The 9,460-nt window shown below is 38.5% G+C and overlaps 1 protein-coding gene across 1 annotated transcript in view; it reads left to right on the forward strand.

Moving 5' to 3' along the window:
* Positions 1-6,252, forward strand: part of CAV2 (caveolin 2) — a gene marked incomplete at its 5' end in the record, with an annotated part of 8,052 nt that extends 1,800 nt beyond the window's left edge. The window contains one exon of the mRNA XM_010083454.1: positions 6,102-6,252. Within this exon, the coding sequence (XP_010081756.1) occupies positions 6,102-6,252 (151 nt within the window). The remainder of the gene's footprint in view (positions 1-6,101) is intronic.
* Between the last annotated feature and the right edge of the window lie 3,208 nt (positions 6,253-9,460).

Genomic DNA, 9,460 nt, shown 5'->3' on the forward strand with positions numbered 1-9,460 from the left:
AGTGATCTTTCATTTTGATCTTCCTTGCACCTGGGAAGGGTGTGAAAGGATCATGTAACTTGTTAGCACTACATGCACCCCCTTGGGCCCCATCCAAAGCCAGCACTGTCTCATCTTCCCACAACCACAAGCTGGATTTGTTCCATCACAAAGGTGGAATCCACTGAGTCTAAATTAACTTCTCTGCAGCTCTCCATCTTCCAGATTTCTTGGGAGTAAGGAGTTCAATGTTCCTGCATTTGAGAGGGTGGCATAGGAGCAACACATATCAGAGGCATTAGTCAGTGGAGGCACCCTAAACACATGGTACTGGCTCCGGTGTAGCCCCACTGGGTCTGAAAAAAATAGCAACTCCTTGTTTTGTGGGTGAGAATGAGGGAGTTCCATTATAACTGTCTTCAGCTGTTGAAACATCATGGGAAAACCCCGGGCACACCTTCCCACATGGCTGCCTGCAGGAGGGCTTATCAGTCTCTGAGCCTCTCATCATCCAAACCAGTGAGATGATAATGTTGATCTGTTGTAGAGGAGCCTTTCCTAAGGCTAAACTCAAAGGTGTTCCAACTGCTTTTATAAGTGCTCAGGCACAAAGCTCTGTTGATTGTCACACATGTTGTTGCACTTTTGTCAGCATGCTAAAAATCCACAGAAGCCTGTCTCAGCATTCCTCGTGCATCAAGGACACCTCGTGAGTTTTACCCCTCGTACCTGATAGTAAATGTTGTCTTTCACCAGCAAAAAGACTGCTAATGAAGGAAGCAAATATATGAGACTTCATGGAAAGCAAAAAGAAAGCTGAGTAAGAAATATGTAATAAAACACTTCTAATTTTCATTTTTACCTATAAAGTTGGAGCATATTCTGTTCCTGTTCTCAAACTGGCTGCTTGAGCCAGAATCCAGTTTTACACTGCCTGAAGAAAGATACTGACAGGCTGAAACTGTGCCAGCTAGCAAGTTGCTGACCTACATACAAGCCAGTTCAAGGAAGGCTATTTCTGCACATTTCTTCTCCTTTACTGATGGCTGTCATTCTCACCATAGACTATACGTAGCAGAATTTGTCAGACTGAATTTTAACATCTTTCCATGAATATTAGCAAGCTTTAAAACATGTCCTTAGATTGAAGTTGTTAAGGTTATTGATTTTTGAACATGAGAACACTGCTGGTTTTCCAGGCAGCACATGCAAAAACATGATATTTATTATAGGTGAGGGACTGATTCTTGTTCCAAGCCACATGTTTGTCCCCCCTTGGAAATTAACACTTGAATCTCATATATGCTTTGTTGTAGTCTTGTGTGAATAGTGTTCTGGTATGTTGTGTATTCGTTGTAGGAGGTTGTAGCGAGGTGGGTGACTGTCTCTTCTCCCAAGCAACAAGTGATAGGACGAGAGGAAACAGCCTCAAGTTGTGCCAGGGGAGGTTTAAATTGGATATTGGGAAAAATTTATTCACTGAAAGAGTTGTCAAGCATTGGAACAGGCTGCCCAGGGAAGCAGTCGAGTCACCATCCCTGGGGGTATTTAAAAGAAGTGTAGACGTGGTGCTTAGGGACAGAGTTTAGTGGTGGACTTGTCAGTGTTAGGTTTACGGTTGGACTCAATGATCTTAAAGGTCTTTTCCAACCTAAATGATTCTGTGATTCTATGATTTGAGGACCCATAACTTGGGTCTTGAGTCTGAGATGGGCTCTAAAGCAAAAGGACTCAGCCAGCTTTGTGCTCTTGTCATCAGCTGGAACAGTAGGTACTCAGAGCTACTCGTGGCTTAAAGTTCCATTCACAGCACTAAGATGTAGACAGGGGTTTGCATGCGGAGAAGTAGATATAGACATGCATCATCTCTTGCCTCTTCCTCCACAGGTCTATTTACACAACTTATATTGCTCTCATAGTCAACCCCCAAGCCATCTCCCTGCTGGCTGAAATGAACAGAAATTACAGCACAGCTATGCCACAAAGACCCACCTTATAATCTGGTGTTGCTTTGGTGCTTCTTTATTCACGTCCAGTATATATCCCTTGGCTTCTGAAGAGGAAGTAGGTGGATGCTTTCTTGCTTCCTTTTTAATGTTATCTTTCGCAGTCTACCCAGGTCCTGGGATATAGAATGTTTGGTTTTAGTTAACTTCATATGCTGTGTATGGGTCCTGGAAGGCCTTGGTGGTTATCTGTTGCCTCACTCATGAATATCCCAGGGGTTAATGGGACTCAACAAGAAGCTCTGCAACTGCTAAGTAGTATTTAGCCATCTGTTCACAAGTGTTTGCTTGTATTGTAGAGCCATGCAAGACTTTTAATTCAAAATCATGATGTAGTACATGTGCATACTTGGAATTAGGTAATTTAACCACTGAATGGTGTAGCATTTGAAAATCATAGAATCATTTAAGTTGAAAAAGACCTTTAAGATCATTGAGTCCAACCATAAACCTAACACTGCCAAGTCCACCACTAAATCATGTCCCTAAGCGCCACGTCTACACATCTTTTAAATACCTCCAGGGATGGTGACTCGACTGCTTCCCGGGGCAGCCTGTTCCAATGCTTGACAACCCTTTCAGTGAATAAATTTTTCCTAATATCCAATATAAATGATAAAAAATAGCATTAAGACGTGTCTGAGGTTCCATTTTTTTAAAACTTTACAGAAGAAGATGTGATTCCTCACTTTGAAGCAGGAATCTGAATTAATAGTGAATGACTACTCCAACCACATTGCCCAACTCTGTGAAAAGTTGAGCTGCTTTGAACTGAAAATGCCCTTATCACTGGGAATTAAATTGTGCTCTGCCATTTCCAAGAGGTGTTTGGTTCTCAACAATGTTATCTCAGGGATTAGCAGAAAAAAATAATGTGAGCAAAAGTGAGAAAGATTGGTGAGTATAGTTTTGTAGATGTCATGGCTTAATCAGAAAGAAGAGAGGATAGGATAGGATAGGATGGAAAAAATGGGGTAATTTGTTCTTTTTAGTTCAACAGTTCCCAAAAGAGGTGATTCCTTCTACTTAGTGAAAGGATAGGTATTTTATTTTATATATATATATACACTCAAGATTCAATGAGAGGTCATATAGGTAGTTGAAATACCTTGGCTACGGTTCCGCTTAGATGCCAAATTCAATGCAGCTTTGATTTTCTTCCCAGTGCTGTCCCATATGGTAACACTAGTAGTACCAATATTGCAGTAAATGTTGATGTCCTTGGGATATACTGACTTTGCTTCCACTGTTAGACATTTCTCAAGCAAGCAGTTACTATCTCTGTGAACAGAATTGAAGACCGGGGTAAACCCACAGCATTGTAAGTAAAGGATGTATATGTTAATGTTTATTTGACAGGTCACAAAAACAAATACATAGCTTCTAATGCCACTTGGTTATTTATTTTTTAAGTGTGCCTGGTCAGTCCATGGAAGGCATGTCACATGCTCTGATGATTTGGAAATGCTGCACAGTAGGATAACCTATCCTATGCAGAACAGGATGTGTACTTATATACATGTAGATAAATTATATATAGACACTCACAGATTTAAAAGTTAGAAAATACATTTTACTCCTCCCTTGGGTATAAAGGATTTTCTTCTCTGAGGAAAGGTATTTGAGTAATTGTTATCTGAGTAGACCAATTTTTATTTTAAAATGGAAAGTTTACATTTATTAGCTTTGGTTGCTAGCATGGTTCACACACATATCCTCCTGTGGAGTTAGTCTACATTGTTTTTTGCATGCGTTTACCATAAAATTGGATAGCAAATGTTAAAAGATTATAAAACGTTACCAAAACATTTTTATATTTATTATATTTAACATTATCAAAAGAGGTTGAGTTCTGGTACTGTGTGAATGACCTCTACAGCAGATGCAAGTCATATGATCACTGCTTTTCCAGCCTTTCCTAATGACATCCTGATGATTCACTACATCTTTCTGTGAAACTTCTGCATAGTGTGGTATTTATTTAATTTGTATTTTGTGTGATCCTGTCGACAGAGAGTCCGTTAGAAATGTCGACTTTTTTGCTTCTCTGCAATTCAGTTAGATTAAAAAAAAAAAAAAAAAAACAGGCCAAATTAATTTTAGATGGCAGCAAAGGAGCAGTGACACAGCCTTTATAAACTAACTGAAATGGAAAAAGGATGAAGTCAACACAAGCTGACTAGCCGTTTCTGCTGTTTGCCCTGTGTTGCTTGGAGAAATACCAATTTTTTTCACTTTGCATTACTGATGTTTATCAACTGTATTCTAACACCTGAAGCCCTAATTTTATTCTCTAGAAATTATATATTCTATATGCAGTGATACTCTAGGTGGTTATAAAACACATAGTTTAGAGGTTTCAATTTAAAACTAAAGACACATTATTCCAGTAGTGCTTACAGTTCTATATGGTGTGTATATTACTAGCTGTTTCAGCAGAGACAAAAGAAGAGAAGGTTTTAGAAAAAACTATTCTTGTTTAAATCCATGTGGGTTAGCTTAGAGTGCAGCATAGACATACTAGTATATGGCTTGCATTGTATGATAAAAGCTCAGAGTCCAGTTAGGTAAACACTGAAAATAACTCATTTTGACTCTTTACATTGCTAAGCTTCAACTTTTTTTAAATGTGCCAGGCTTTTTTCTACTTTGTTATTCTGAGTGGTAGTCATTGTAAATACACAATACTTACACATTATTTCAGACCTCTGATGAAATAGTAAATTAAATATTTCCTGTCATTCCAACTAATGTTAATGAGAGTTCTGCAATGAAGTTATGTGGACACAAGACTAAAATCTTAAGTTTTGAATGCAACAGCAAGCTAGAACAGCGTTTATTATCTTTATCAAGAGTAGCTATAGATTCTTCTACCTAATTTAGGAAATAAATGTGTTATATATGGCACAGAGATTTTTTTAAAACCTGGCTCTAGAACCACTTGAGTGTTACATAAATTATTTATACATTTAATTTGTCTGCGCCCAAATAAGAACATCCATCTTAGTTAAATGACCAGGGATTTTGGCCGGTAAATTATTAAAATAGGAGAATAACTTAAAATAGTGTGATGAGTTATCATGTATCCACTGGCCCTCATGAGCCACCCATATGTACACTTCTAGTTTGCCTCTGTTAGTACGCTTGGCATAAGCCACCACTAATGACATTGTTTTGGAATTGGGACATATGGAGAGCATTCCCAGATGAATGCAGATGACAGCACAGTACTTTCAAGTATTCACTTTCACGTGAATAAAAAGTTCCTTCCCCTGACCAGGAGTTTTGACCTTGTTCAATGTTAGTTTCTCACCCACAAATGACAAACTTTACAGGATCAGCAAGATCCCATTTTTCTGAGGTTCAGCGTATCTCTGTACTATAGTAATCCCATGTAACTGGATATTGCTTTGCTGTTTCTGTTTCATTGTAGAACCTTGTAACAGCCAGGTTAGATTGGTAGGAATGAGATGCAAATGGAGATGTGTGTGTGTGCCTGTGCATTTGCGTTGCGTGAGAGAGAGAGGGATAAAACACCCAAAGAGACAGCAGAGCAAGAACACATCATCAAGACCACTGTTCCCAGTCAATCAAACTGAGGAACATGGTGTTTCTGTTGAGACCCGAAAACCCACACTTGAATGTGCCCACAGCACAAAGGAGTCCCTAGCAGGTGACTCTGCTCTCCAGCCACAGCGGGGGAAGCAGCGAGGCTGCAGTGTACCCCGTACAGCCGCCCTTCCAGCAGCGGGGAGAGAACAGCAGCAGTTCACCCCTGTAAAAGACACGTCCAAAAGTTAACTCAGCATTGCCGATTAAGAAGAATCAGAGACACAATGAAAAGAAAGCTGGTCTCTCCTGTCCCCTATGTTGCACACAAATGATCCTGGCCAGAGGACCACGCGCATCACAGTGCTTCTGCATGTGCAGGTGTGGGGCTGTGAGTGAACAAAATTGATGGAGAATGAACGTGAGAGTGTAAAAGCAACTTGCTTAGAGATTTGGAGTAATAAAATCACTTCCTCTTCCATAAGATCTCACACTTGTGTTTGGTTTTCCCGATTCCCCGTGCTATAGCAGCAGCAATCTTCAAATCTTCCATTTTCTCTTTTACAGGATTGTGGTGCCTTTCGTGAAAACCTGTCTCATGGTCTTGCCTTCAGTGCAAACTATATGGAAGAGCCTGACAGATGTCTTTGTCGTACCCTTCTTTCAGAGCATAGGCCGATGCTTTGCCATGGTTAATATACGCCTGGACCAAGAGTGAACATCAGGGATGCGACACTGCTGTAATTGTAGCTGGTGTTATACCTCTTTGCTAACCTAACATACAAGCACTTACCATTCATTCCAAACTGTTAAATTACAATGGCTGGTTTAAGTGGGAACATGCTATTTTTTTTTCTAAAACTCATTTATTTTCAGGGAGATCAGTTTAAGAATAAGTAGGCAGTTTTCATAGCTCGCTATTTTAACAACAGAGCAAACGCCGAGTATGTTGGCAACACTTTATTTTAATGGTACGTCGATTGCTAGATTGCAGAATTCTTGTGGAGGTTTAACAGCCACCACAGTGATAATGATTGGCATTATTACTGTTAAGTATTTCGATGAGTAGGCTGCGATACCTTAGGTGAAACTGATCTCTAGGGTTTCACATTGACTTTACTGCAGTTCACCAGGGATCATTTTTGGCCCTCACTATGCAGAATGATGAACCCAGTCCTTTGTTATCAGCAGTTAAAATGAGCATGACTCATTGCATAAACATACAGGGAAAGGAACTGTTGTGTAATTCTCCTATACTGGGGAGGAAAAGCCCCCTAGAAGAAGTTTATCCCTTAAAATAAGGTGTTAGCTAATGATTTGGAACATCAGCTAATCTGTATATTTTATTTAATGAGAGGTTAACATTGCTGTATATTTTGTACCTTTGTAAATGGCACTTGTTTGGTTTTGTTTGAAGCATTATTTCTATAGTATTTGAATACTAACTAACTTACTAGGCAGCAAGAGTGATACACTGCAAAAAATACTTCCGATAACTAAAATATCAGTTTCTAAATTATGTAGATTTTTAAGTGTTGCCATGCAATTCTAGTATATTCATTATATATGGGTGCGTGTAAAAGCAAAGATTATAAGTGTTTTCATACAAGACTATGTGAGAGTTGGAAATATCTGTTTATGAGAAATGTTTTTTATTAAAAATGGGGTGCAGTAAATGCAACGCTGCCTATTTCTGTGTATTTATCTGTGTGAACATTGTGATATTGAAATGATAGACACTACGCTGGCACTTTAACTAGGTAGCAAGCTCTTATAGAAGGCAAGTGAGTGTCATTGATATCCTTATCTAATTCTCCTCACCTATTGACTTGACTCTCCATGTTGCTTATTTGCTCCTTTAAAGCCTAACCCATAAAAAAAGCCCTTCCTCCTTCTGCACCTAACATGGTGCAGAAGACTAGAATAACAGAACATTCATAGAGGTATATTAAAATTACATTAGCCTTCTGATGGGCTTATGCTGTTCTTTTCTTTAAATACAGATGGTAAGTTGCAATTGTAAAATGTTTGTATGATTTAGAATGTTATTTTTTAAAATATCACAGATTTCTTACCAAGCGAGAGATATAATAAAATAATAAAATATCAGCTTTTTTCTATTTTCAACTTCATTTTCTCAGGTTTTTCAACCTTTTAAAAAGCTCTTAAAATGCCGAACAGCATAGAATACTATGCAGTTCTTCCAAAATGTGGGAGAGAGAAAAGAAATGGATGAGCATCAATACAGTTCCACTATTATCAACTGCATTTAACTTATGTATAGTAGAAAATTATGTATCTCTGTGTGTAATTAAGCCCATACAGAAGAATGCTTTCTCTGCAGAAGGTCTCTCGGTGCAGAATTTTGGCTACATTCAAGAAAACGCTTTATTCTTTTTACAGGCACATGCTTTATTTACAGATGAGCTGCTGAATTTTCCTTTTCTTGCTTATTGGCCTACAGAAGCTAGCTGACACTGTATAGTCTTTACACATTGAGAACATCTTTGTACGTTAAAAATATTTTTACCACTTGTGTCATTTAGAGAAGGATTCATATGGCTTTTTTGAAATTGGATCTTCATGATTAGTGCCCATGGAAGCTTCTCTGGAGCTTTTTTCTTTTGCAAGAAGTTAGCTTGCTGTTCAGATGTGCTCTTCAAGATACCTTTCCTATGTTAAAAATGGAAATATCTCTTTTGAAAATAAAAACTGGTCAGGCTAGGCTTGAATTCTTTTGAGATTTATTTTCTTTTACAACATCCAAGGTTTTTTACAAAGATATTTTCCATGGAAAAATATCCCCTTGATGAGCTCATTTAAGAAAAAAAGAAAATAAATCAATCAGTACTAGTCCTTGTGTCTAAAAGGAGCCCAATAAAAGCCTAAGCTTTGAGGGAACTCAGGTCTGGATCCAAACTTTGAGAATGAGGCCAGTACCTAGAGAAAAAGGTATCATTGTAGGTCATGCCCTCCTGCATATATGCATTCTTAAATAGCTTACTGAAGTCATCCAGCTCTAGCTACCACAGACCATCAAGTAGAATGGTTTGGTTTGCTGTTATTTTGATTTAGGCTTGTCATTAATTAGTTCTTTTTACTGTATCTCTAGCTGTTACAAGACCCAAGTGAGCTTGTAATGAAGTAATTAAAGCTGTTAGTTTCTTACATATTTTACAGCAGTATCTTTCTCTGGAACAGATGTGCTTTTACTGTAAGAAAATGCCAAATGGACTGTTAGGCTTAGGGTAAAATACTAGATGCTTGGCAAATACGCTTACTTCATCCATGAAAGGAGTGGAAGGAAGCGTGCATATATACATACTCTCCAATACTGAGGTGTGAATCTGCCCTGGACAACTCTGGCTGGCAAGTATTCTCTGGATTTTATTGTTTTGACAGTTTGGACAGATATCTCAAAGCTCTGCAACAGCTGGTACTGTCAATAGCTGAGAGCACTGTTGGACAACAGGGGCTAAATGGGCAATGGCACTGAACTGTGATCTTCAATGTAGGGGTAGGTTCCTGAAGTTTGTCTCCAACTTGTTTGAAATGTGGACAAACCACCCCAGCTGATCCCTTAACAGCAATTTACAAATGAAAATTTAGGCAAGAAAGGAGACCAGAAACTTAGTTTCATTGTCTGCAACAAATGTAGGAAAATTTACATCTGATTCAGGTCATCTACTTTGATGCATCTTCTTCCCCTCTATGGAATGGGGAAAATGTTAATGCTCTTAACAAGAGCAGACTTTCCATCATCATGATAAAGTTATGAGGATAAATAAATAAAAAGTGTGAGATGTTCTAATTCCAGCCTGCCTCTTGTTACTGCAGACCTTAGATTTATAATCATGAGCTGAAGATTCAGTTCTGTCATACAAAATATTTCAGCATCTTGTTTTTCGTGAAGATTTGTGCCCCTG

The sequence above is a fragment of the Pterocles gutturalis genome, unplaced genomic scaffold, assembly GCF_000699245.1.
Source record: "Pterocles gutturalis isolate BGI_N339 unplaced genomic scaffold, ASM69924v1 scaffold44830, whole genome shotgun sequence".
Classification (NCBI taxonomy): domain Eukaryota; kingdom Metazoa; phylum Chordata; class Aves; order Pterocliformes; family Pteroclidae; genus Pterocles; species Pterocles gutturalis.